At 35.9% G+C, this 27,890-nt stretch overlaps 1 protein-coding gene across 6 annotated transcripts; it reads right to left on the bottom strand.

The window, feature by feature from the left end:
* Positions 1–462: 462 nt before the first annotated feature.
* Positions 463–27,595, bottom strand: LOC137820790 (protein SABRE). Of its 6 annotated transcripts, none has more exons than XM_068625038.1 (23): positions 26,948–27,595; positions 24,382–24,493; positions 23,922–24,182; positions 23,399–23,658; positions 21,937–22,159; positions 19,831–19,996; positions 19,655–19,732; positions 18,575–18,826; positions 15,865–17,973; positions 13,605–15,438; positions 13,298–13,392; positions 10,350–10,706; positions 10,105–10,223; positions 9,522–9,771; positions 8,079–8,303; positions 7,345–7,484; positions 6,157–6,229; positions 5,515–5,616; positions 5,217–5,399; positions 4,686–5,015; positions 4,420–4,587; positions 3,751–4,123; positions 463–1,087 (listed from the first exon to the last, which is right to left on the bottom strand). In XM_068625038.1, exons 6-23 carry the CDS (start codon positions 19,924–19,926, stop codon positions 978–980), a joined length of 6,894 nt encoding a protein of 2,297 aa, XP_068481139.1. In that variant the 5' UTR covers positions 19,927–19,996; positions 21,937–22,159; positions 23,399–23,658; positions 23,922–24,182; positions 24,382–24,493; positions 26,948–27,595; the 3' UTR covers positions 463–977. The 6 variants fall into 6 exon arrangements, with proteins under 6 accessions (XP_068481139.1, XP_068481136.1, XP_068481137.1 ...); XM_068625035.1 differs by having other exon boundaries at positions 19,831–20,001; positions 26,948–27,574; XM_068625036.1 differs by having other exon boundaries at positions 19,831–20,001; positions 23,902–24,182; positions 26,948–27,291.
* Positions 27,596–27,890: the final 295 nt, after the last annotated feature.

Here is a 27,890-nt window from a genome sequence, read left to right as displayed (position 1 = left end):
CGGTGAATTGATCTTAAATTATTCACAAATCTCCAACAAAATCAAGATTGTAATCGACGATTCTTTATCCATTTCTCTTTTTCGTTGCCATTAAAAACAGAAGCTGTGGCTCCGTTTGGGTCAAGCTACAATGTCATGGCTCGTCCTCGTTTATATGTTGATTGTTTTTAGATTATCATATCTGGATTGTTGGAGAAGCGCAACGTGCGAAATGAAACTGAGAGTTATTATTCATAATTAATTTATGAGAAAACAACATATAAAGCGCCTCAGAATGTTTCTTGAGTAGTAACTTATCACTCTTTTTGAAATGAGTTTTTCAGAATTTGTTTTACAAATAAATAGAACGTGACCCAAAAGATTAACGGAGTGCAGAAAGTTCATGCCTTCATTGTATCGGTTTGATCAATTAGTTAAATATCATCCTACACAGGCCTTATTCCTTTGAATTCTAAATGTGTGTGAAGGAAGATACTGCTTTTATTCTATTTTTCAAAATATAATCAAATGTATGTACATAATCATGTCAACCTCTAGGCTCCTATTTGCTAATAAATTAAGAAGCCAAACATTGCACATTGAACAGAAGCTACAGGAATATACAACCCGAAAACGACGCAAGAGATGAACAAAAGGATCCTCACCGGTGACTGAAGCTGTGGACAAGAATAGAAATGTTAGACGTGTGATTGGTGTTGCATAGGAAATTTTAGATGCGAGATGAAAGCAAGGCTCTTTTTCACCGATGATTTGGGTTGCCACAGAAAATACACAACAGCAATCTACACCAACCATGAAGTATATCGCGTCCGAAGTTCACTTTCCATTCCAATAGCCCCTCTGCACAAGATGTCTAGTTTTCACCCGAAGTTCTTCTTAATACAGAGATCCTCTCTCACGCTCTTGTATACTGAGTACTTAAGAAGTGAGCGTCACGCTCAGCTGACAAGTAGGAAATCCTTTAGATGACAACATTTCTATTCATGAAAATCTTCATAGGGTGAGGATCCACTTGAAGAATCACTGTCAAATGGAGTTGTCTCTCGTGGTGATGATGGTAGTGATTCTCTTTGTTGTGAAGATGAGCCTGGAAGAGAGTCAAATTTCATTCCTCAAGTAATCAAAATGACAGGTAGCGATAAGCAGAAAATAAAGAACAGGAAGTCAAATACCCAACACAACTTTGAATAGCAAATTTTCAAACCTTGACTCATCCGCAGTCTTGAGAGATAGATAATTTGAGTTTGTTGTAAATGTTAGGTTCCAAAGGCCAGAATAATCTTGAAAGTATGGGTATTCAATCAACTAAAGTATTCCTTCTATCTATCTCATATTTTAGCTTTATCAAAATATTTGTAATTTTAGAAAACCAAAAAATCATTCATTATTTTTGTCAACTACATTCTAACTCTTTTAGTCAGGATATTTTTGTTGAAGACAAATACCAACCCAATGGAAGGGGAGGAAAGCAGTTTAGGATACATATAAGTGTAATTCATATTATTTTTTATTCTATTCATATGAAAAATTATCACTAGCGACTACCATGACTTAGCAATGATATCCAACAGTAATAGAAAAACGAATGGAGTTAGAAGAACCTAAGGATAGTATTACGAAGTGGACTTTAAGCCTAACTCAACCCCATAAAACCGGCTCATGATGTGAGGTTTGCATCCACTTATATACAATGAAATGTCCTAATCTCTAGTCGATATATTAACAACACACCCCCTCACGCCGAGGCTACTAACTCGTGCGTGGAGATATATGTTATGGGTGGTCCGATAACGGCCCGATAGCGAGTGGCCTGATAAGCCCAACAAACACTCGCTAGGATAGGCTCGAAAATGGTTCTGATACTATGTTAAGAAGTAGGTTTTAAGCCTAACTCAACCCCATAAAACCGGCTCATGATGTGAGGTTTGCAATACAATGAAATGTTCTAATCTCTAGTCGATATATTAACAACAAATAGGAATTGATCCAGAGAGAGGAGGCAAAAGAATAAAAAAGAGGAGTCTAAACTTGCACATTAGGATCACAGCACAGAGGCATCACAGGTTTTACAAGCTTGTGAACCATGTTTAGAAAAGAGCATTGAATTATCCAAAGAAAATTACAGCAATCCCCTAACACATACCACCTTAAAAGACCAAAGCATAGTTCATAAAACTTAAATTCTACTAGTCTTTGTTAACAACTGAGAAAGGACTGTGAAATTTAGGTGCAGTACCATAAATGCTTTGGTTGTTGTTCCTTAATCAAACTGGGGTTTCATTCTAATAATCCATGCAATAGAGAATGCTGTTGCAGGTTAATGAGATGAAACTTCAATTTTGACTGGAGAACATAACCAAAATTTCCCATGCTGTGCACCTAAGTTTTGTTTAAAGGAGAATTAGGACCTTGAATATTTTAGCATACTTCTTTATAAGAACCCACTCAATTTTCTAATCATCACAGTTCCTCCTCCTAAACAAACTGCATTTGGAAAAATTAAAACTCCCTACAAAACAAGCATTCTGTTTGGATATCTGTACTCAATAACTAACAATTATTTCAGATGGATTTTTAGACCTCGGGTTTCTTTCTTCCAAGGTGTTATGTACAGGCCAAGTTCAGCAACAGTAGCGTGTTTATTTTACCCTGTAATCAGCTAATTTAAATGGTTATGTGAAGGGATTCTTGATGACACATGGTATTTTCAATCACAGTGGAGCAATTTCTCCTCGCTTATGCAAAAAGTTTTGGAAGACAGTCATCTGTCTGGGTTTTGGGTATAGGCCTTGTATTGTTGGGTGCTTGACTTCAAATCAAATAACCAAAGATCAATTAAAAAATGGTTTTGACTAGAGTACAAAATTATGTTCTTGGATATTCTTTAAATTGTAAAGCAAATTTACTTGGGTTTGGGTTGTGTTTATGGCTTCGCATCGGTGCTTTTTACGATAGTTTTGTCAACAGAGAATTTAAATTATTTATATGTAGACAGACCCCTTTGGTGCATCCTTTCCTTAGCCATTTTAGTTGGGGTATTCATTGGGTCGAATTAGCCGATGACCTAACCCGATCTAATCGATTAGGTTCATTTATGATTGGGTCAAACCTAACCCAACCCAAACTAACTCACTCTTATACTAGTGGGGTGATGGATTTAGTATGGATGACCCGAGACCCAAACCGAGACCCATTTTTATACTTATGTTATAGATAAATTGTGTTATATTTTTCTTTTTATGTCTTGAATTAGTTTGGAAAAGCTTGTTTAGGACTTACTTGAAGCTTCAAATTAATTTTTGTAAAGATTGTGTTATATTTTTTTATTAGGTTTATACTTGAAAATTACAATTTTTAACAAAAGAAAAGAAAGTTTTTAAAATCTTATAACCCAATTGACCCAACTCAATCCAGTCCACTCAAGAGTGGGTTGGGTTGGGTTTAACATAAAAAATGCAGAAACCCAACCCAACCCGATATTTTTTCTTGAGTTCGGTAATGGGTTTGCCCAAATCCTACCTAAGCCAATCCGTGAACACCCCTAATTTGTTTGCTTTCTTTTTCTTTTTCTCTTTGTAGGGGATTTCTAATACTTTTAATAATAAGATCTTTTCCATACGCATACTTTCTCGTTTCTTCAAATTATATATTCTTCTAAATGAAATCCAAAAAATAAAAAGTTGTCCACGAAACAAATCAATACAGCACATACAAAAAATAAAATTAACATCATGAAATTGAAAAACAAACCTTTCTGTCCTCTCGAACGGAACTTCTTAGTGTGCCTCCTAATAAGTTCTTTGGCTCTTGTGATCGTGAGCTGCCGTGCAAATGGGGAAAAATCCATATCACTCTCGCTCCAATCACCTTGAAAATCATTATCAGCTTCTCCCCTCATAGTTCGAAGCACAAATGCCTTTGCCTTGCGACGTTGAGTATTGAACAGTCCTCTAATGGATGTTACAAATCCATCACCTGCACCATCACTTGGACGCTTAGGCCAAGATGGTGGATATTGATCAGATTTTCCTGTTTGGACTTCATTGTCACTAAAGTTAAGATCAATTTCAGGAACACCAGCACCAGTGAGTTGACTCTGGCCTTTGTCTTTAAATTTCCTACCCTACATAATCATATAAAGAAACACATTGAAAATATTTAGTACAACAGCTAAAGATGCCACGAAATAGGCCTTTGTTATTAATAAAGTGTATGTTTCTTAACTGTTAAAAGACCATTTTAAAGGAAACCAGAAAAATAACAATTTCACTCAAGTTCCTATTCTGTCAAGTTACAGTGACCACATAAATTTCAAGTGGTAGGTAATAACAGCAGATGGGTGTAAAAAGGAAAAGGATAGGTTTGTGTATGAGTATGAACAAAATGAAAGGAGAAAGAATACTGTAAGTCATTCATTACCTGCATTCCAGTTACAGACTTCAAAACTCCCCAGATGATGTGCTTCTTAACTCGTGAGAATAATCGTCGCCAAGTTCCAGTAAACTCAGTTCGATGAAATTGATCCATCAATAATTTCAGATCATTTACAACAAATCGCTGACCTTCATATGTAACCAATAACTCAACCTGTAAGAAATAATCCATGAATTTTAGGTTCAATTTGAATTTCTGCACCAGAAGTGATGATAGACAACTATTTAACCAAAAGGACCAAAATGATCAACCTGGCTGATTTTAATGTTGTGAAACTCCATCATCTTTCGTGGCCTAGATCTCTTCTCTTCATGAGACTTGGCCACCTTTTTTTCTTCATGAGATGAACGACCACCTTTCACACCTTTTGAATCTTTTGATTTATTCTTTGCTGCTTCATCTTGTTGCTCGGTAGGACCATATTGACCATTTTTCAAAGAGAAGCTTTGTAACACAAGCTCGTTAGCTACAGATTCTGCCACAGTCTCTTCCCAAGTTCTGTCAAAAGATGATGTCCTTCTCAACTCGGGGTTTGTACCAGTACCACCAGAGTTTGCTTTGACATTTTGTGTTTTTGATGCCTACAAGCAGGTTTCATAAATTCCTTGAGGAAAGAGTCTGGCATTTTTAGCAGGTTTCATAAATAAATTGGGAAAACAAAGGAAAAGAGTAAACTATTTTCTTGGCTCTCCATCAATGGAGATCAATGTTAGCATCTGCTGATATTATTAATAATAATCTGACCTGAGAACCATGTCTTAGACAATTAATCAAATACTCACTTGAACTAAGTCACCATGGACTGAAGGTTGACTTGTTGTGGGAAATAGCATTGCAGATATGCCAGACTTGGATGCGGCCTCAGACTCTTTTGTTGAATGACTGGTTGAAGCAGAAGCTTCAAGAAGTGATGAACCTTTCTTTACACGTCTTGCTCCAGCAGTGGTTGAAACCTTCCAAACCTCCTGTAAAAATAACTACTATTTTAACTTTACAGATTATTTTAACTTTCAGTTTTTTCTGCTAACTTAGCCTTGGCTTTTGAAGATAAATTATGTGAAATTAGTATCCTAAAATAACCTGTCGACGTTGTGAATCTTGTTCTTCTTCTGGGAAGAAATATTCCCACATCATTCTGTACATTGTCTCTGTTAAATGAATCTTAAGGGGATAAATCTCCACCTATATAGAAAAGTAAGTTCATATAAGAAACAAGCTGAACCAATTCAGACATTCCAAACAAACCTTTCAAAAATAATAGCACATTTAGTTTCAGATTCTTAGAAACACAAAATGCAGATTTAAAATTTCTTGATTCTTAGAAACACAAAATGCAGATTAAAATTTCTTTAGACCTTGATATGTACATTAATGTCACTGCAATTGCTGTTAAATATGAAGTTCGCATTGCAGTAGTTTATTCAAAGAAAGGTGCATCACAGGAAAGACCTTAGCTGATATGAGATAACCAGCCATTTATGCCATATAAAAAATTCATCCTCATACTAATGCCCCATCAGTGAAAAAACATTCTGATACTGACTTGGCAGTATTACATTATCTTCAGATATAACTTGAGATAAGCATGACAAGTGGTTTCAATTTTAACCAATGAGACCAGCAATGAAATAGCAAGAAAAAAAAATTGATTAAGAATGGAGTCCATTTCGCTGCTTGATTTTCCAACTTTACGGATCCCAAAAACATATAGGAAATTATTACCTCAAAAAGTTCAAGGGGAGAATTTCCATCCTTCGGAGCTCCCTGCCTTGCATCCACACGAAGCATCACCTTTCTGAAAAGAAATTTCACAAAGTTGGTCATGCAATACAGTACTTGCAACAAATACAGCAAGATTTAATATGCAATTCCTAGCCTTTAAAAATGGATATAAGAAAATTTTAATATAAACATATCAGAGAGACATCAGCCAAATGAACTACTTCAGAGTCAAACATATATAGCAAATATAAAGAGGCAGAATTTTCCCTCTTTAAGGGTTTGAATTGATAAAGTTATTGTATATGCTCTATGAGAATGGTAGGAAATCCCAAGCCAAAAGACACTAAATAACTCACATGTTTTCATATTCAATGGACTAGATAGTCACAACTTTGGAAACCTTCCTGAATTGTTATCACTTATCTTATTATATAACACTATACTGCTCCTAACATTTTGAAAACTGCAATAGAGTAACTACAAATAAACAAATTGTCCAAGAGTACAGGACATTTTTCCCTGCTTTAGGCAGATCCACCCTACATAACTCTGTCTAACAGTACATCTAACTACGAAATGGCTCGTGCAATTCATGACAACAGAGGGCTATTCTCTCGGAAAGTATTTGGACAAAACATACAACTTAGATATAAGAATCATAAAGCTTTTAAACACCCATTTTCCTCCATCAAAATGCCAAATGAAAGAACACTCCTGACTTGTTTTATTTGCAGACATGTAAAAACTATATCATGATTAAAAGCACAACATATGGGTGAAGAAAGAGAGAGACAATGATGGAATTGAATCAGAACCTCAATCTAAATTGAAACAATCTATCTCAATGATTCAGACAAAGCATAGCTATTAAAACCAGACATTGCACTAAAATTTGTCAGATCACTGGTTCAGAGTTGCAGAAAATTGGTGAGAAAAAAATCCATAAGAACCAGCACAAATTGGGTAAGAACTGATGTGAAAAACCAGTTTGAACCACTTTGATTTTTATTTTAGAACAGAGATAAATGTGCAGACTGTTATTACTTATGTATTTTATTATGATTATGTTGAACTCATAATAAGTAAATTTAAAAATCTACAAAAAGTTAATTTTTTACAATAGTTTATTGCTTAATATATTACATAAGCACCAAGGAATTAAGAGAAACTCCAATAAAAATTACATACTTTCCCCATTCAGATGGAGGATTCCATGCTGACAAAAGCATATCAGACTTGACATTAGGCAGGCAATTTCTGACAACAAAATATTTTGTTGTAAACCGGGCAATGCCGACATCCTTGTAATCCCGGTCAAAGTCATATATCTAAGTATTTGGCAACATGAAACAGAGTCAGTTTAATCAACCAAATTGTGACCAAAAAGAAATGAATAAAGATAGATACAAAACAAATTGCTAGAAAGGAACCACCATTCTCGGGCAAAGGAGCAAGAATAGGAAACAACAACCAAACTATATAAAAGACTAATGTGATTTTTCCTTTGTTACCCATAGCAGTTAGGGATAAAATCAATGGCTTACTAAGGTAGGCATTAATCATGTAAGAATGCCTTCTATATCATCTAGTCTAGGTAAAATTGTCTTAGCCAATGTTTGGAATATCTTTTCTTTCACTAGAAACAATCACCTTTTATAAAAGCTCTCTCGGGAAGCTGACATAAAAAGTAATTATTTCTCTAAAATCACCTAAATAAAACACACTTCGAAGCAAGAAACTTTAGATTTAGAATGTATTTAATTAATAAAAATATTAACACACTAAGAAAAACATGATACATAGAAGAACTGATATTGAGAAAGCATTGGGTACTTTGTGAGAAGCAAATTTAACTTGACTTCACTAAACTTTGGAAGGAAACATAGAGAGAAGACAGAACCGGTTCAGAAAATAATTCTTACCATGTCATTAATCTCAGCTTCAGCAAAGGATTTACCATCAACAAGCATGCTCCAAACAACTTTATTAATTTGCAAAGATATGCGCATAGCATAGGAAGGACTTTTGTTCTTCTCCTTCTCTGTTAGTCGTAGTTGGGCAGCCTTTTGAAAAGCCATCCTTAATGAGGCGGATGCAGCCTTTCTAGATTTTTGAGCAATTACAAGTTCTCTCTTCAGTCCCTGGACCTGCCAGTGTCAACTATTGTTGATTAGCTATGTACATGTGATTTGTCATATACTGAAATATGCATATAAAATAATAATCTACGCATGTCAAAACTTATCTCAACCATAATAGTAGAATGAATTTACCTGTGAAAGTTTAGCATTCCTCAAATGCCAAATAGAAAACAAAAAATTATTCTTTCTATTATTTTTTTACTTGGAGATTAAGAAACAGATGGGAAAATGTTATAGGTTTGGTTAAAGGTGTTGGAGATTGCACATTGCACATTGCATATTCTCACCTACAAAGTTAGTTTTGTAAAGATGATTTAGGCTTAAAATCTCACTTTTGAATATGGTATCAGAGTCTATCTTAGCAAGGTTTGTTGGGCTTATCATGTCACTCACTATTGGGTCATTGTTGGACCATTCACAAATATCTAGTCTCACACACGATATGCCTCACTGTGAGGGGGAGTGTTGGAGATCTCACATCGACTAGGTCAATTTACAATATACAGGTGGGACAATCCTCATCTTACAGAGTCGGTTCAGTCGGTTCTGTGAGAGAGTTACGTTTTTAAACTCACTTCCTAATTAAAAACAATATATGTGTTGATAGTTTGGCTAACTATGCTATTAGAGGTGTTGATATTATTTGGTGGGAGGGAATTCCCCTATATTTCTTGTGATTATTATAGAGATAGATGTCTGCTTCCACAATTTTTGGTTTTCCTAAATGGTTTAGTATGGACCCCCCATTTTTATATTTCTTTTCTTTTATATGTTATCAAGAATATTACAGATGATTGATATAGGTTGTATAGTGATGCTTTAGCAATCCTATTTTCATTTTAAATATAAAAAAGAATTTCAGAGGAGAAAATCGTGAGTATATAGCCATACATGAACAAACTAGACTACATAGTCACTTTAAAAACGTGACTTTAAAATATTCGCAAGTTGATCTTTCATGTAATACCTACTCCAGATTTGTTCTTTTTATTAGTAATATACATACATACATATATACACAATACATACATATACATATATATGGATATAAAAAGAACGCTAAGTAACTCTCCTCCCAACAATCTTTAATTTCTTAACAGCCAAACATCCACTTCTTTTTCTGTCACCAACACGACCAGAATATTTAGGAACAAGCTTCTATACTGCAAATAAAATTATCTAGTCACATCAATTAAAAGATTGTTAAAAAGATTCATTTCTTACCAGCAAAGATCTTCCACCAGATATCATCCATAAGTCACTTTCCTTTTCTTGATGTGGATCCCCAGAAGCATCACACCAAAGAGACAATTTTCGAATATCATCAAGAAGCAACCTTTGTTCCCTCTCTTTTTTCTCAAGGTTTATTTTAGCAAGCTCCACCTCCTCAACACCATCAGGAACCACCTCATCTGCTTCCTCTTCAACATCCTCGTCATCTTCAGTACGAAAGGATAAGCTACTTTTTCGAGGCCTGCATTGTACACTCTAATTTAGTTTGAACAAGTCATTATATATCACAACATCAAGAACTTTGTTAAATTTCTTAACAGGAAAGAAGAGATCACATCTTTAATAATTCTCACATAAGTCAACTAACTATAATATATAAATTGAAATGATAAGCAAAAGATTGATTTAAACAATTTAATGACAAGTGAATTTAAAAGATAACTATTGCGGCATCAATAAACATATAACCATGTCTATCAATAAAGAGTGAATCACAAAATACATTTGTGTTTGGAGTAGGTAAATAGATAGAAGTGTAATAGAATGAGTGCAAGCACAGTAACTTTGTCCTTACTTTGGCAGTCGTGCAAATAGAAGATTGGTCAATACATCCAGCATGACTTGAAACTGACGCGATGTCATTGTTGCCTCTATATCATGAGAATTAAATGTTAGCTCCTTCAGGGGCTTCACCTGCAGTAGTTTAAAAAAAATAAAGAGGATTGACCACATCCATGACAAATGACATAACACCTGTATTTACTAACGGAAATGTTACATGTGTACATTTTCACAGATACTAAGTCTATAAGAACTAACCTTCAGCTCTGGAGTTCCCCCCTTGTGCCTTGTATACCGAAAGTACATACTACAAGGCATAAAAACTCTTTCAAGAAGAGCACCTGTACGCATGACCTTTGGAGAGCTTCTGAGAATTTTCGGAAGCCACTGCAATCCAGCCCCTGGATCAACATCTGTTGGTGCAACATGAGCCTGCACATGCTCCAACATAACAGAGAATTCCATTCTTTTCCATGTCATTTCAGGTTGGTATTCATTAATAGGAACATCTTTCGTTACAAGTGCTTGCTCAATTATCTCATAACCAACATGAAGGACTGAATGAAATGACCGAGCTAAAACTTGGCCTCTTACTGCAGCGAGCAAAAATCTACCCTGCTTGAAAAAAATTTGATATTTTAAAAAGAATGAGTGATGTCTACAGTATCAGTAAAAGAATAATAAAATTAAATTAAAGAAGTACCAATGAGGTAAAACAAGTAACAATCTATTGGAGTATAGTTGTACTGCCACTAACTTTCGTTAGTAATAGATTTGGCATATTCAGAGAATATGAAGACAATTATTATTCATGAGAATAAGAGAAGAATAAATATTTAGAGTCAAGATTGAGAAGAGTATTGAGGAAGATGACTGGTGCAGAATAGCCTAAAAACTGAGATTCAGTGACAATGTAGGAAGTCACCTACTACAAAGACTACAGTGAATACTGTACACCTTACTGACATACAACTTATTAATAGATATCATTATTTTAATAAAAAAATGTAGCAAAGCAAAGACAAATAAGAAATACTCTCAATCATGAAAAGGCACAGAAGAAATATAGGATAGACAGACAATTTAGCCAAACCATATCTCAGGAAAGTTGTTCTTGGTTCTGCTTCTCATAATCTGCCACGAGAACCAATGCTTAATTTAGTTTCTCAGAATGGTGAAGAAACTGCTGTGCAATGACTCAAAATGTGCAAAATCAAGATGCAGGGGCTCATGTCACTAGTTTTTGTGGTTCCTCTTCATTCTATGGTGGTCGCAGCTCTGGTCATAGCCGTGGAGGTCGCTTTGCTAATATTCAATGTCAAGTATGGACATATTGCTTCCCTATGCTACCATCCGTTAATGGTAGTCAAAATTGAAATCCAGGTCGTAAGATCATACAAGTCTACGATCTTCTTCCCCATCACCATCTCCGATCACTTTTCCAGCGGATCGCATTGGATTGACATTGCAAATTGCAACTAGCGTGTGAACGGCGAGTCTTGCGATGTTTCAAATCACCTTTCTAAGTGGTTCTAGCGGCAGCTTCCTCACACCCACGGTTCTAGCGGCAGCTTCCTCACACCCACGGTTCTCGCACCCTCTTTCTATACCTTGCAGCGGCGCTTTGTGACAGTGCTCTCACGGGCGGCACTTCTCATGGCGTTGCAGCAACATGGTGGCGCTTCTAGCGGCCTCGTGGTACTTGCAGTGCCTCTCCTCTCGGAGGACACTCCTCTCTCGCGGTGCCCAAGATCCTTTCTTTTTAAGGTTTATAACTATTGGATTGGGATGGGAGGCATGAGTCATGCCACGTAGGCCCAATTAAATAAAGCCTAATTGGTATTTTTTTAAGCCAACTACCACTGTTTCCATTACACTCGACTCCTTCTCTTCCAAGTTCCAAGTTCCACCACGGCACTATGACTGGATTCACAGAATCACAGCTGATTAATTTCAACACAGATTGGTGCAAAGCTACTTCATGTAGCAAAAGTGGCAATGGTTGACTGCAGTCAATTTACACCTAATTATGTACTCTTTTATATATTATGAAGTTCACAATTATTAATTTTGAGGTACGATGATTTTGTGTGTATATAAATTTTCATAAAATTTGAAGGATCTTATTATCCGTATTACGATCTCCCGATTTACGATTCATATTTCTCTTTTGGATCTGGAGTAAGATGTTGATTTTGACTACCATAATCAACCTCCCATTAAAAGCAATTTTTACTTGAATTCTAAGGAAATTTAAATCAGCATTTTCAGGGGGATTTTCATTTGTTCCCTCAACACCAACAACACTTGTCTCCAGCTCTTATATATCTTCCAGCCAGTTAGCTATTGTCTTCCTTCACAAATGTTAGATCATCCACCTACTGCTTTGCTAACCAACAATGAAGCAAATTTGATACCTACTCCCAACGTTCAGAATTTCAATTCCAATTGGTTCCCTGATTTTGATGCTTCCTTCCATGTTACTGGAGATAGTCAAGATATTCATCAAAATGTTCCTTATGAAGATCCTGAACAAATTCGCATTGGTAATAATCAAGGTTTGCCAATTCAATCCTCAAGATCTTCCTATTTTTCTGATCCAAATAATCCTAACATTTCTTCAGTACTTCATCATTTACTTCATGTTATCAATAAAAATCTTATTAGTCTTAGTAAATTTGTTAAGAACAATTCCATTTACTTTGAATCTCATGCTACTCCCTGTTTTGTTAAATCTCAAGTCACTAATTAAGTGTTGGTTCAAGGACGTCTTCGACCTGATGGTCTTCATGCTTTTCCTAATCTGTGAATTCAAGCTTCTCCTTCCACCTACACCTCACATGCTAAATCTTCCATTTCCGTTAATTCTGCAACCAATAATTATAATAGCTCTCAAGTATTCAATCTGTTTGGCATACTAAGCTAGGTCATCCTAATGCCAATGTCATTAAACTCCTTTTTCAGTAATGTAATCTTCCTTTTTTAATAAGGAAGCCGCTTCTTTTTGTAAGGTGTGTTGTATTGGCAAAGCTCCTATAATTCCTTCTTCCTTATCTCAAACTGCTTATCATTTTCCTCTTAAACTTGTTTATCTCAAACTTACAAGAACATAAAATGAAAAGGCACCATAAAAAGCATAATTAGAAAAACAATTGAAAGTGAAACAACAGAAAATCAAAAGAAAAAATCTGCTGTTTTATACTCACATTTGCATCCTCTGAGTGAAGATTAAACTGTGGCTCAATAACATTCACCATGAAATGTCTAGTCCCATCCAAATCATCCATGTTCTCCTTTTTTACTGGCAATACACCAAAATGAGTAAAATAATTAAACTCTGTAAAAAAATACTTAATGTTTAACAATAACCATGCAAGAAACGATGTTGTCTATTGTGGCAGATGCTATATTTTAACTACATATTTATCATTTATGTTTATCTAGACTGTGATCTATTTTGAATGTCCAAATTGATAGCAGTTAACAAAAATTATCAAAAGAAAACGGGCATACCAGATGGCAAGTTGTCCACTTTAACCGAATTTGGTGAAGATGTGAGTGGTCCAGGATTACTAACATTCTGTAAAGAAGACTTAGAAATTTTACCAGTTGGAGGGCCCTTAGAAACATCGTCCTGATGGAAATCAGAACCACCACGCTGTTTGTTTTCCTCAATTAATTTTCTCTGTGCATACTGCTGGGAAGGAGAAGGCTTGGCTGGTTCAAATGCTTTGGACAGACCACCAACCCAAGCCCAAACAGCATCTCTGTTTCCAATAGTCCACAAAAGCTTCAGACCATACACAAACACACTCTGACAATCATCAGCTACTACCACATTGTTACCATCATCATCACTTAGGTCAGATCGCAAATGATCATCCGTTTCACTCCCATTCTCATACCCAGGCCGTAAATATGTCATCTCGATACTTCTTCTTCCTGCTTCTTGCCATGCTAATAACCTAGCAGGATCAGCCTTTGGAGATTGTCTTCTGATGGTGAAGTAATCAGAGGATAAAAGAAATCCATCATCATGATTTTTCTCTGTCATGTAACCCTTTTCACTGGGAACTTTGTCCATGGATAGAGATTGTGAACTTTTCAGTATCATGTTAACTACTTTGGCAACAGTAGCACGTTCTTCTTTGTTTACAAAAGCCTTTAGCATATGAAGATCAAGACCTTGGTAAACAAGATCAAGAATGTCACGCTTGCTTTCAAAAGTATACTTTTGCTTGCCCCTACTGTAACATAGTTCATATTTCAGTTTTGTCATTGCAAAGGTGAGTCCTCTTGCTGGATCATCATCATCTAGAGGCATGTTCTTTATACAGGCTGGTGTGGCATCTAGACGGAGCATAAATTCAGTCATCACTTTATCTAGTGAAAGATTGCCAGACCTGGTAATTCTTGGAATACCAAAACGAGGCCAACGAGAGAAGCTGCGCAGCTTATGTGGAGGAATGTAATTCAAACTCCAGAACTTTAGAATCCATGCAAGATCATGAGCTCCAAAGTTAAATGTTGGGGACACAGGTGAAACATTCTGGGATATCTGAAAATTATCAAATGCATCTCCCTCAATATCTCTAGTAATGGAAGATGAGGATTCTTTTTGTGATGGAGGAGGAAAAGGTCTAAGAGAGAAGTTCCACCGAAGGGAAAGTGAAGTGGATCTGAAGGGATCAAATACTTTATCACGAGGTTTGCCCTCAACTGGAAGTGCAAATAAATAATGATTCATGGAATCTCCAGATTCACAATCCCAGTCCATTGTAACTTCAAGAGTAAAGACAGGAGCTTCCAGAAATGCACCTGAGACACCTGATGGAATTTTGATACCTCGTCTGTTCGCCAAACTCTCCAAACTACTCAACAAAATCTTAAAATCTTTGGCAGAAACAAAAACACGACCATCAGACTGGTGCATTTCCATAGAGTTGGTCACAATTTGAAGTTTGTCAACCTTTTCATAAGGATCTGTACTTGCTAAAATATTCCATTTTGATTCAGAAAACATTAAGGATATTCTTCCATGCATGTAATTTCTCATGTCATCCCACCATGGCAAACTCCGCTCCTTTTTTGGTGGCAGAATAAGTGGACCAGGATTCCTTAAACTTAGATTAGCCCTCCGAAGTGCTACGGTGAAAGCATAACTTACGTCAGCAAAAGCTGGTTCATAACCTACCCCAAATGATACCTCACCTTTCTGGAAATGTATGGGCAAATCCGAATATGTCTTCAAGGGTGGAGTAGTACCACTAGCTGATCGAAGCATACGAACTTTTCTCCATCTCCCAACATAAACATCTTGATATATTTGAGGCTGAAAGCTAGTTGCCTAGTTGAAACAAATGACAACGAAATGGAAATACTATCATGTTTAGTATAGCATGACAATAATCCTCCCAAAAAAGGGTGAAAGAATTCAGTTTGAGTAACAGGAAACATAAACTGAGAACATTTTAAAATTATAATTGAAATACATGAAAGCAAAGAATAACCACAATAATATCTACGAGTACAAGTCTGGAGAATACAATTACAATAAGGTCATGTGTTAAGTTCGAGGAAACAAACATGTTCTGCCATGCTTGTGTAACAGGAAACATGCATTCCACATTCAATTAACTACTTATACATCCCTTCTGTACATTAACAGGACTTTATTAACCAAAGAATAACCAGAACATGCAATTAACATAAACATGGGAAATAAAATTGTGTATTTAGAAGGATGGTAGACAATAAGATTTCTTAAACTCACCTGCTGTGCCAATATAAGATGGCCTTCACATTTACCCGAACTTCCAGAGAAAAGAGGAAATGCGTAATTCCGAAGCTGAACTACAAGAGAACCTGTATTTAAAAGAATATTTGACCCATAAAGTCGGGAAAATGGTATATCATTTTCAAGACAGACAGGATCAAGCTTCTTCAGAACCTCAATCATCCCAACATCTCCACCATCAATTTTTTTCAAGCTTACATCTAAATCTAAAGCAGATATTGAAAGAAGAGATGTCCTTGAAGTACTAGGTCTGAAACCTGATTGAAAATCTCCAACACAAGCACCAGACCCTTCAGACAATACAAGATTCTGGCATGCCTGGTAATATGATCGAAATGATTGTTTATAAATTTCTTCCCTCATGGATTCAATAGCAGAAGAATCTTTTACATTAACCTCAACATTATTAAAAGAAATTTTTCTTTCTTGAGAAGAACTAACGGTGTCAGTTGATTTGGAACCTTGTTTTGCCTTTGATATAAATTCATCCAGAAAGTTCAACCGGATAGCCAACTCAGCAGCTTCCTTCTTCAGAAGTTGATAGTGTTCATCAAACCATCCCTGGATTGGTTCCTCTTCAATATCAGCAGTTAGCTTGCGTACGCAAAATTTTATGCATCCAAATTGTACTGAACTAGGTTTCTTAACTGTAGAGATCTCTTTCTTTACAGGAAACATCAATTTTTTCTTGGCAGCAATTATGAGCTTCAAACCTCGCAGCATATCCTCAATGACATCATCAATGGCACGCAATTGCAATCTGTATGGCATGTTAATGTGAAAATCAAGACCTTGGACTACAAAATCCCATGTTGTGACAACATGTCCTTTTATATCAGATGCATTTGCAGAAACACTAGGAATTCGGGAAATTTGCATCCTACTACTCTTGAAAACTCTACATCCATTAAAACTAAGCGTAAGTCCTTCAAGGAGTACTCCTATACGAGCATTCTCAGAGAAAATTGACTGCACCTGAACCATGGCATCAACCCCATCTCCTAGGTCAGCCGAAATACTTAATGTTTCTACATCAACAGCAAAAATAGATTCTTTCTTCTTCTGCTTTTCAAGGTACCCTGATCCAATGGCAGCTTCTTTTTTCCAATTAGCATCTTGCACATGAGACACATCTTCCTTATGTTCATTACCATGCTCCTGAAGCTTGCTATTGTGTACAAGTAGCTTCAGCTGGAAAACAAGTTCAATTAGTGAAAGATGTACATCGGGCTCCCACCTAACAGTAATATCTGTAGCACTGAAAAGTGAACAGACAGAAATGTCTTTGAGACCACCTGAACGCTGCACAAATTTAGCATTTTGCATATCAAACAACGCCACATTTGTCAGTGGCCTATTTTCCTCCATATATTCCTGATAGGAAGATCTGGCCCTCTCAAGTTCCATCTGTGTGGACTGTTTCTCTTTGTTCACACACAAACTAAATTGAAATATTTCAAGAGAGACAGAGTACTTCAGCTTCTGGTTTTCATTGGAGATAGTGGAGAAAATATTTGCATTGCGTGGGGTACCATCCGCCGACACATTTATCATAACTCTACCCCCTTGTGAACCATAATTAACTCTCTTGGGATCTGGAACAACTGTAGTTTCCAAACCTGTCTCACCCCATACATATACTGAACACCTTTCAAGATTGAATTTCAAAAACTGAGTTCCTTTACCAGAAGATTTTGTTGACCGGCCCTGACTATGAGACGATTTTTTCTTTGAAGTAGATAAGCTTTTCAATAGAGCTTGAAAAGATATGGCTGTTGACACAAGCGATTTTACACGCTTGAAAGTTAGACATACTGTCATGCCAGTCACATCAACTGATAAACCTAGTCTACACCTAGGACCATCTCCTTCCGATGATTCCACATCCTTTTTCCCCCAATCCAAATTAACCTTCGCAATGTGCATAATGGAGCCAGAATTTGATTCCACACCAAAAACACTCTCTTTCATGCATTCTTGATATTCATCAGCTAAGTGGAGATTTAACTCTCCAAGTTCAGTGTGTACTGTAGTCCCCATATTCGAAATGTTGTTTGCGAACAAATGCGATGATTGTGAGCAACCCTAAATTTGGAAAGCATTAATACAGACGTCAACATAAGTGTTTAAATAAACTTGGGGGGCATAAGCATAACAACTGCCGAAAAAACAATTACCAACACTAGAGGTATAATCAATAACGACTTAGTAGAAAGGAATTTAAATTCCAAAAAAAAAACCATACCAATGTATTTGCTGAACATCAGAATAATATATATTCCTTATTCATTGTACCTATAGCTGTTTATATCCATGTGATATCTGATCTAGAGAAAATATAACATTCTCTATTTATGTATAATTAATGAAATAAGCCTGTATAAAACACACCATTGTGCATTCAAACACGTGAATTCAGTCTAATGTCTTTGTTTTCTATTTCATAACAGTATACATCATAACCTAGACACCATTCAACAAAAACAGTCAAAACAAATAGCTGAAAGCAAGGTTTCATAGCTATACCTGACCTCAGTCTGATTAGCATTGTGCTACCAGATACTTTAACTCTCTACATCTCTAACAACTTCTACGTCTACTGGAAACAGTTTCTAGAAATGCTTCAACATTTTAACACTAAATAATATTTTATAATAATGAAAGTGTATATAGTCATGCTACTTACATGATAAACTGGAGAACCAGCCATATCGAAAAGCACTATTGTCATCTCAGGAGCAGAGACATTGCATGTCCACATGATTGTCTTGCCATCAGTGGATTGAGGCTTTGCAACAACAGATGTTTCTTCTCGAAGTACCATCCTTTTCTTCTTAGACGAGTTGAGAAACAACCAAGGCTTTAACCTGCTCATTATGATGTTGCATTGAGTACCTCCTAACTTGATATCAGTTTCAGCTCTAACAGGTGATATTGGCTGATGCAGAGGAAGCATCCCCAATAATGATAACAATAAGTTGCCGCAGCAAATAAAAAAAGAAATATTCAAAACTCCATGTGCAAATAAAAACAAAATCACAATTTAAAAACAGAGGGAGAGTGGGAGGGGTGACCACAGATAAAATTACAGTTTTTAATATACCCAGAAAAATTCCGTTGCCTGTTTTCTTGAAAATTTTGTTTCCTTTTAGGCAACTACATTCTTTTCTTCACTTCTAAAAAACAATTTATTTATATATTTATTTTTCAAGTCCTTCTAGGAGAATGTTAGGGCAATTGTCTGCGGATTTAGGGTCCTACTAATGACACCAGTACTTTACCTAATTATTAGTACAAGTACGACAAAGTATGTCATACCACAATCATAATTCATAAAGTCCAGTGCTAATTTATTTGTCTTTCGTATAGAAAAAAGAGGTAACACTTTTCTGTAAAGCATAGGCGAGTTTTCTAAGAGTCCAAGTATGTATCAGCAATTTCTCCATCTTATTATCAGACATTCACATCTGGCCACTTATACATAACTTAAAGCAAAAAATTTAACAAGATGTATTTGTTTGCACGATAATCTCAAGCATACAACTAGACATTGCATCATGAAATCTCTTGAAGTAAATATGGCAAGACTTCCCAACAGCCAGTTAGCTTTGCAATAAATTCCTTGCAAACACACATATGTGTATGTGTAAGTTTACAAATCTTTTTTTTATTATTCAATTTGAGTACATTTTACCAGGTGGAGCAAACCAAAGTACAGTTTTACAAAGATGCAAAAGCTAAAGTACATGGACTGCAAACCACTTACCTGTACTGGGATATATACAAAAGAGGTCAAATCCACCTTCAATATCTCCAGGATGGAAGAACCTGCTTCTCTCAGAAGCTTTAAAAACAAGCAAAAGAAAACTTGTCAGCAAGAAACAAAACAGTGAAAAATAAGAATCATATCACGAGCTTTGCCAAAATCAACAGACTCCATACATGAATTTCACTAAACTCCAGTTGGAAATCAAGGCGTGTACTCTCCCCAAGATCCTCTGTAGATCGTGATTTGGTGCTTTTCAATTGGATGCCCATGATGTTGTTTTCAATGAAAAGATCATGTTCACGATGCACAAAACTCACATCCAGCTTTGGAAGGTTGAAGCTGACCTATCAATAAAAATATACTTACACAGTTGACATTAAAACAATTAAAAAAAAATTAAAGCCATTTTCAAAACTACTTTTAATAGATCAAACCAGCAAATATAAGCAAAATTGGTCATCAATTTAAACATTATAAAGTGTATAAACACTTTCAATTTCAATGGGACCCAGATTTCTGAAGAAAATGTACTCAAAGGAAGCCAAAATTCACCAAGAACACAAACACTGGAACACATACGCAGAGAAACTTACAAGTGAAGGAACCACATTTTGCCCAAAAGCCAAATTCTAGTGTCCAGCAAGCCATAAACAGTAACAGAATCAAGACTTTGAAGCAACAAGATCATAACTTATGCAGTTTCTCTACCCTTCATATTTCTGAAAAAAAATGAAAGTTGCCTGAAAAACTAGAACTATCCACAGCAAGGAAACCCATAACCAAAGCACCACATTTAAGAGCATAAAGTTGGGGAAAGCTGCACAAAGACGCATCATTACACCACACAATCAACCAAAAACAATAACTGATCATATAATACATCCTTCTGATTAGGTAGACCAATATTCTCCACAACACAAGAAAAACATACAACATTCAGCATTAGTAACACACTAACACATAACAAATAAAAAGGATAAATAGGAAACCATTAGACAACAATGATAGTTTGATGGGGGTGGGGAAATTCAACTACATTGAACTAAGGAAAATCAATGCACTAAAAGGTCATACGGAATAAAGTTGCCACCAATACATTTTTTAGTTCACAAGACAAGAAAACATTAGAGAAGAGAAAGACAGAAGTACAAAACTTTATCTGTTCTATTGATCTCCTAGACACGACAAGAAATTATTTATCAAAAAAAACAGCAGATACTAGTCCTGAAAGTGCTAAACTAGCTTCCAGGCCTGTACGTCAGTGGACCATATTAGAGAAACAGAGAAATAAAACAATGTCTAGGCAAAATGTTCTAGATGAATACGCTCTAAAGAAATCAAGAATAAGAAGGCAAATGATAGAAAGAAAATTGAAAAGCCTAAGGGTTAAACCTACAGATTTGAGAAAAGCTGCCAATTATTTCAATATTATCAGAAATACATTACTTTTATTGGTTTTAAAGATTCTCTAGTACATTTTCTGGCCGCAACTTGTTCTTAAAGAGAAAAGAGGTTTCGCAAATATTTTTTCAGAGAATAACAAAATATCAAAACTGTCAAGGGAACATCACCTAAGAGATTTTTGTTTCTAGGGAACATCAAGAGAAACTAAAAGACAAATTTCATCATATTAAAATTTAGGTCTAACTCAACTTTACAAACTACCTTATAAGATAAGGATTGCACACTTACACACTTTAATTTGGTCATATTTTTAGTCAATGTAAAATCTCAAATACACACTCCTCATGTCAAAGACTACATCTTAAGTGTGAAGTTTTTGTGACTAAATCTGTGGATAATCCAATAAAATTGAGTGGTCAAAAGGGCCCAACAACAATTACTAAGATAATCTTTGATACCGTATTAAAAGTTGGGTTTGGACCTTGCTTAACCGTAAAAAACAGACTTAAATTACATACTTTAATTAGGCCATACATTACTGGTAAATGTGATACATGTCCTAAGAAAGAAGAGATACAAGAAATAGATACAAGCAATATACACAAAGTGATACATATCCTAAAGATAGTAGCAAACTTTTGATGTCCCGCCAAGACAAATGATTTCTCTTAGAAAATGAAAACGAATGGCAATGTAGAAAATTGTTTAAACTAGTTATTGTATTGATGTACTTCCAGTTTTTTATATATGCTTTGCAGTGCTTAGTTGTTTGTTTGTGCGGATTACTTATCCCTTGCATTTGTCTTCTATTTCTCCCTCAGTAATATATAAAAGTGATGGTTAGAAACAGACAAGAAGTAGGTTAAATTAAAAACCTTTTCAGGAAACATAGAGCTGTACTTGGAGAAAGCCACAAGTGTTTGCATCTTCTTTGATGGCCCTTTTGCACTCACAGAATCAGCATGTGACACTACTTTACTGTCAGATCCAGAAGAGAACTCTGATGAACTCTTTCCCTTCAAAAGCAACTCTTCATTCAAATTCACGTTGACCTCTCCACTAGAAATGTCCATACTCTTAATAACTATACCCACTTCCCTGTGTCAAAAAAGAAGAAAGACAAAACTAATTGTAGAATTTATATGACGAAAGAAACAACAAATCAAAAAAATAAGGGCAGAATCCAACTTAATCTTAGACTAATAAGACAGTACAAGGTACAAAGAACAAGTTTAGTGAATAACTTGACACAGCAAACCAAGCACTAGATGTAGAAGAATCCCCTCCACATATGAGCAGATACAAATATATATATATATATATATATATATATATAAAGAAGGAAGTTCCATTTGATAAAACCAATATTTAAGAAATTTTTTATATACAGATGGAACGCCAACAAAGCTTTGAAACAAACCAAAAAATTGACACATGACTTGGCATTTTGATATATGATTTCTACCCTGCAATATTTGTCAAATTAAGGTTGTGTTTGGCCCAGTTTTTTCTGGGCTACTGTTCTCCTTAAGAGAAACTGCCACAGATTTTTTTCTGGAAATCCCTTAAAAAGTTAGGCAGCTTAGTTTTTAGAGAATAAAAGGGAAAAACAGTTTTCTAAAAAAAGGTCAGGTAATAGGACTTTAGAATAAAGCTACAACAAAGCTTCTCATTACTGTTTTGGGACCGGTTATACAATGAACAATGAAACGCAGTGATGCAAGGCCTACACTACCATCAGAACCTTGCTGCACTTCTTTCTCCAGCTCTCCCCAAGGATGATTCCAACAACAACAACCCCTTGCCTCACCTTACTGCCACCCACCCCGTCTACCATGCGTCCCTTCACCCACCCTATGTTTGTTGCATAGTCATCTGGTCATTTTTACTATGACATCACTTCAGTTTCTGAGGGGCTTTCACCTCCTTTCCATCACATTATTGACTTACTTTTCAGTTGAGCCTTGGTGCCTAACTTTGCACAATCAGATAGGCATGTTATTTTGCATATCTTCTTGCATTTTCAGGAGTTGTAGCCTCCCCAAGCCCCGCTTCTGCTTCATTTTTAAAATTCTTGTTTTGAGCTTTAACTTTTAAACATCTTTTAAAATAAGGGGCAAAACACATCCTAAATGTCTTGTTCTGTTATTTTAGAGCATAACTAAGTTTCAACATATATTAAAATCTCCTTATCACTTTAAAACACCTATTGTGTTCCAACTATACGGATTACATGCCAGACAGCTTATAGATCATCTAACAAACAACTACTACCTGCCCAACCAACATTCAGACAACAAGATTAATATTCCAAAAATGAATAGAGAAGAGATATACCTATCATGATCAAATTCACACGAGACAAAGAACATTTCGCAGAAAAAAGGAGCTGAAGACCTTTCTATAGCCGTAATGGATGCCTGGCCAGAAGAACTACATCCTCCAACACTTAAATTAAGGTCACAGCTGACCCGTGGCTCACCAATGTGAACAAAAATAGGTAATATATGCAGTCTAACTAATAAATTTGACTTTGATCCACCATCTTTAGATATATCTAGATTCAATTCCTTGATCTCAACAGTAGATTTTGGAGTCTGCAATGTTCAACAGAGATTCCCAGTGAACAAAAAGGTTATAATAAGATTCAAATGGAAACAACAAAAGTCAAGTTTAAACCTGAAATTAGACAGTCTGAAACTTATTTTATTTATAAATATAATAATCATTACATTTTATGGTCTATTTTTAAATATATTATGTGCTTTGCATGTACTACTACTACAAAGTTTATGAAATTAAAATTCAGCACGTGTTTCACCATACAAGCAGAACAATACAATTTTATGAAGATGAACACCTTCAGAACCAGATCAGTCACACAAACTGACAAATATCTTGCAATATTTCCCACAATCATCCACTTCCCCCTGCCTGAAGCACGGGATTTCCTAGTTTTCTTCTTCCCAGGGGTTTTGTCTGGAGGCCTCAAAACAACTTCTAGGTCACATATTAACACTTGTAGCTTGGGATCCCGAGACATGAAACCCACACCAAGTTTAACAAGGGACTGGCGTAAGCTGAGTTTAATTTCACCAACAGAAACAGATTCAACAGCACCCTGTACATATTAAAAATCAACAGATTATATCACAATAAACAAGGATCTGATAATCGAAATAATCATAACAAATTCCAAGCACAGACTACATTTTACTCTCTCTACTCTCTAGAACTGTAGTCAAATATCCCCCCAGTCCCCCAATGCCCTTCAAAATTCCAAAAACCAAATAAGGCAGTGAGTAAAGGCAAAGACAAACCTTTTTAAACTTCACTACCACGTCCCTTAAACATTTCCATCCACCAACACGAAATCCAACAGATGCTCCCAAAATTCGGCTCAAAATCCAAGCCACCAACCCAGAGGCAAATCTGTAACAAAAATACATGAACGTGGTGGTTCAAAGTCTCCAAATAATTATTTGTAGAAGAGAATACAAAAGTACAGGCAACACAATACTCAATCTTAAAACACAATAGTATGTAATCATCAATTGCACTAGGGATAAAGCAAAAAATTGATGGCAACTTGGCCAAAAAAAAGTCAATGTGATATAATTTGATCATAAGAGTTTGGGTATTCCTCCATGACATCTCCACAGGGATCATCACCCCTATTGAGTTGTCTTACCTCAACGGCAGAACAGCAGGATAGTCAACACCGCCACACACCAAAAAATATAAACATGTGATCACATTTCAATTTGTCTAGATCGTCATCATATAAGAATATGAGAGCTTACCGCCACTCCAATTCAGTTAACTATATATAATTTGTCTAACTATTTGTGTGACGAACAAGGAGGAACAAAACAATAATATTTTAGATCAAAACTAATGGCAATAGACACTCCCAAAAATAATAATAGACATGTTTACATTCAAATAAAGCATCATTGTTTTTTTTCTAAAGCTATCAAAAATAGGATGTTTTTTAAAACATAAACTGCACAATGAAAGCTGAATGAAAACTAAGGATTTTGGTTCTTTTACTTCAATTTTAAGTATAATTGCTTGCTTTTTGTGAATGATATAATTTTGGTTGAGGAATCAAGGAAAGCACTTAACTCTCAACTTTGAATATAGACTTTGGAATCAAAGGGTTTTAGTCGTGAGAATATGGCAAAATATATGCATTGTAGTTTAAGCAAGAGACAAGATGAATCTGATGTGAAAGTAAAAATGGGGGAGGGTAATACCAAAGGTTTCTGAGTTGAAAGATATGGGGGCAAAACTACAAAAGATGAGGGGAATTAATGAGAATGTCAGAAATAGGATTACGAGGGGTGGCTAAAATGGAGAAAGGCATAGGAAGTTATCTGTGCAAAATACCTATCAAACTTGATAGCAAGTTTTACCACTGTGTTATTTATCTGGCTGTACTCGATGGAAGTGAATAGAGGCAACAAGAAAAAAAAGGACAAAGTGGCAAAATAAGGATGTTAAAATGGATGTGTGGTCATACAAAAATAGACGTGATGCAAAAAGATTGCATAAATAAGAAATTAGTGTGCTGATTGAGGAAAAGATGATACAAAACCAATTAAGGTGGTTCAGATAAAAAGAATGCCCCCTGAAAGTACCAATGAGAAGAGTAAATTGTATGGTTTTTAATCTGGTTAAAAGGAGGTGAGGGAGATGAAAAGGGACACTAGAGGAATTGGTCAGAAGAGATCCCATGGTAAATAATATCACTAAAACTTTGATCTTTAAGAAAGTTGAAGGCATTGTGTGATCCATCTAGCTACAGAAACAACCTCTCCGCTAACAAGGTTATGTTAAAGACATAATTCTCTCCAAACTCCACAGAAGTGGAATCCTTGAGCACTGCAATTCCCCTTTTCATTAAGTTGTCCGAATTTGCTAAGTTATTTAGAGTGATATCATAGCAAGGTCAAAAGCACTTCTCGTACTGTTTGTGCTATATGTTCTTATAATTCTATGATTTAGTAGGTAACTATTTCTTAATGCTAATCATCTCTATTCTCAGTGTTGACCATTCAAATGGGATGCAAAGTCTGTCCAGCAAACCAGCTTCAGAGTTTTTTTCAATGCGATTAAAAACTACAAGTCCAAATAAAAATTTTACTTTGGAGGGAACTTTGACCTTTGAAAACAAGGCTACATTTAGAACAACAATTTTACTAGATAGGTTCCAAACAGTGGGGTAAACAGACATGCAGGCGAGAGATCCAGAAGAATTAAAGGACCAAAGGAGTCATTTCTTGACACTCTTAAGATAAATTCATTAAGTATATTTTTCATTACTTCCCAAACATCCTAGTTTCCAAAAGTAATTGTCTGTTAGTCCAACAGCTTGCTCTTCATTGAACCTAATGAGATATATTGATAACAAAAATCTCAAAATTTCAATGTCAAATCATATATTCTACTTTCACCGTGTCCATATAATTGTTCAAAATTTCCAAAGGCAGTAGTAACTTCCTCCCCTTAGACAAAGAAAATACTATGTGCCCTACATTTCTCCAAAACTTGGTTACCAGATTACTTAAATCCTTCATAACCATCGAAAAAGAGTGATGTACTAGTAATACTAAAGCACTTTCCCCCTTTGACTATACACCTAACCAGTTGCGTAGCCTCTTACTACACCAACTGTCTTCAGTAAATACTCCGAACAATAGATACAACAACACTTTCAACAGGCAAACAGGCCTTCTAAATCATCAGCAACCATTTCAAGTGTCGGGCAAGTAGTTTAAAACACGTTTTTCTCTACTCCAAGTAATACATCAGCAAGCGAACATACGAAACTGAAATTGGCGAGTGCACTAAATTCGAGAGAAAAAGAATTGAAGAACTTACATGAAGAGGAGCCACAATGTAATCGAGAGTAGCAAGAATCCGAAGAGGAAATTGACAGGAGAAGCCGCCATTCTGGAAGGGGGAAGGAGTGGTTCGAGGAAAACGGCTTGATTTCAATCGAACTCTCGGAATTCGGCGAGCAGAAACACGATGGCGGTTCTGTCGCGAGATTCCATCGGAGAGGAGGCGATAAGAAGAAGGGAGAAAAGGAAGAAGTGAGAAGTGAAGAACCCTAGAGGCGGAAAAGGGAGTGATGAGGGGTTTGGTGGTTGAGAGCGTCGTGATCGGAAGCGTTGCTGAGTGATGCTTTATAGTTGATTGCTCAGATCCGATCCGTGAGATTCTCGGTGATCCAAGGCGAGTTGGGTTGGGTTGGCTGGGGTTAGTGAGAGAAAGAAAGTGGGGGGAGTGATCGGGTGTGGCGCGGGTGCAGGAGAGGATGAAACCATTTATAACAGCGAAACTGTGACGTGGCTTGGCTCTCTGGTAAATGTAAAACGAAAGCAAAGGGAGAATTCTTTTCAACGCTCCGTTTGGTCATGGCGGTTACTCGCTTAGGCTTCTTTCATTGCCCGCGCACTTTCCTCAGGATCTCTCTACTGTAGTTTAGTGGTTCAAGGTATCTTTATGTCACTTCTCCCACTTCCTACTACTTAGTACTACTATGTCAGTATTTTACTTTTTTATCAAAAAATTTCCTTCCCACTAATAATTGTCATTAAATTCTAGGTCCAGGGCCACGCTACGACGCTGTTTTTAAGTGCTTCCTGCTCTACCACAAACAAGTACCCATTCAGAGTGCATTTTTTATTTCATAACTTCCAACTTCTATCTTTAACCAACTGAATTACAATTTTGTCAAATTTTAATTTTTTTTTTCATTTAATTGGGCCACTTCCTGACAATTATGCGATGCATCTCGCAAAAGCATTAATGCACCAAA

The sequence above is a fragment of the Phaseolus vulgaris genome, chromosome 9 (genome assembly GCF_000499845.2).
Source record: "Phaseolus vulgaris cultivar G19833 chromosome 9, P. vulgaris v2.0, whole genome shotgun sequence".
Taxonomy (NCBI): Eukaryota; Viridiplantae; Streptophyta; class Magnoliopsida; order Fabales; family Fabaceae; genus Phaseolus; species Phaseolus vulgaris.
The sequence above is the reverse complement of the archived record's forward strand: the minus strand, read 5'-3'. Positions and strand labels throughout refer to the sequence as shown.